The sequence below is a fragment of the Wasmannia auropunctata genome, unplaced genomic scaffold, assembly GCF_000956235.1.
Source record: "Wasmannia auropunctata unplaced genomic scaffold, wasmannia.A_1.0 LD308081.1, whole genome shotgun sequence".
Lineage (NCBI taxonomy): Eukaryota > Metazoa > Arthropoda > Insecta > Hymenoptera > Formicidae > Wasmannia > Wasmannia auropunctata.
Window position 1 is genome coordinate 1 of NW_012054809.1, and position 481 is coordinate 481.

Below are 481 nucleotides of genomic sequence, written 5' to 3' on the forward strand. Positions count from 1 at the left end.
GTATCTGGATGGCGAGGCTGAGCGTCAAGAGTATGTGATGGCGGAGGACGGTTTAATCTGGCGCGGCAGTCACAACCGTATGCGGCCCACCGTATGGAAGTACGCGCAATTCGAACGGGACATCTTGGATTGCGCCCTGTACCTAATGAACGAAGTCGGTAAAGTTCGTGTTTGCGGCAGGAATGACCCGGTTATTATAACGCGTTGTTTATCTGCCGCGGTAAGCTTGGGGGGATAAACTTTCCTAGTAAATTTAAGCCGCATTTTGAGAGAAATGATACTTAAAGTATGCTCTTTTTCTTAGTGTACGAGCAAAATTTTGGAATTTCCAGATTGATAAATGGATCGTTTTATAGGTGAACTCCCCCGACAACAATGGAGTAATGATGGGAAAGTTAGAAATGACGGGAAAATGGTCAATCGACTACGTCGATGGTATACCACCTACGAAGTGGATGGGCTCGCAGAAAATACTCCAGCA

The 481-nt window shown here is 46.2% G+C and overlaps 1 protein-coding gene across 1 annotated transcript; it reads left to right on the plus strand.

The window, feature by feature from the left end:
• Positions 1 to 6: 6 nt before the first annotated feature.
• Positions 7 to 463, plus strand: LOC105461155 (annulin-like; the record flags this gene model as incomplete). The annotated part of the gene is made up of 2 exons (XM_011707639.1): positions 7 to 220; positions 357 to 463. Coding segments are annotated over exons 1-2 (290 nt in total), but the record flags the coding sequence as incomplete, so codon positions are not given.
• Positions 464 to 481: the final 18 nt, after the last annotated feature.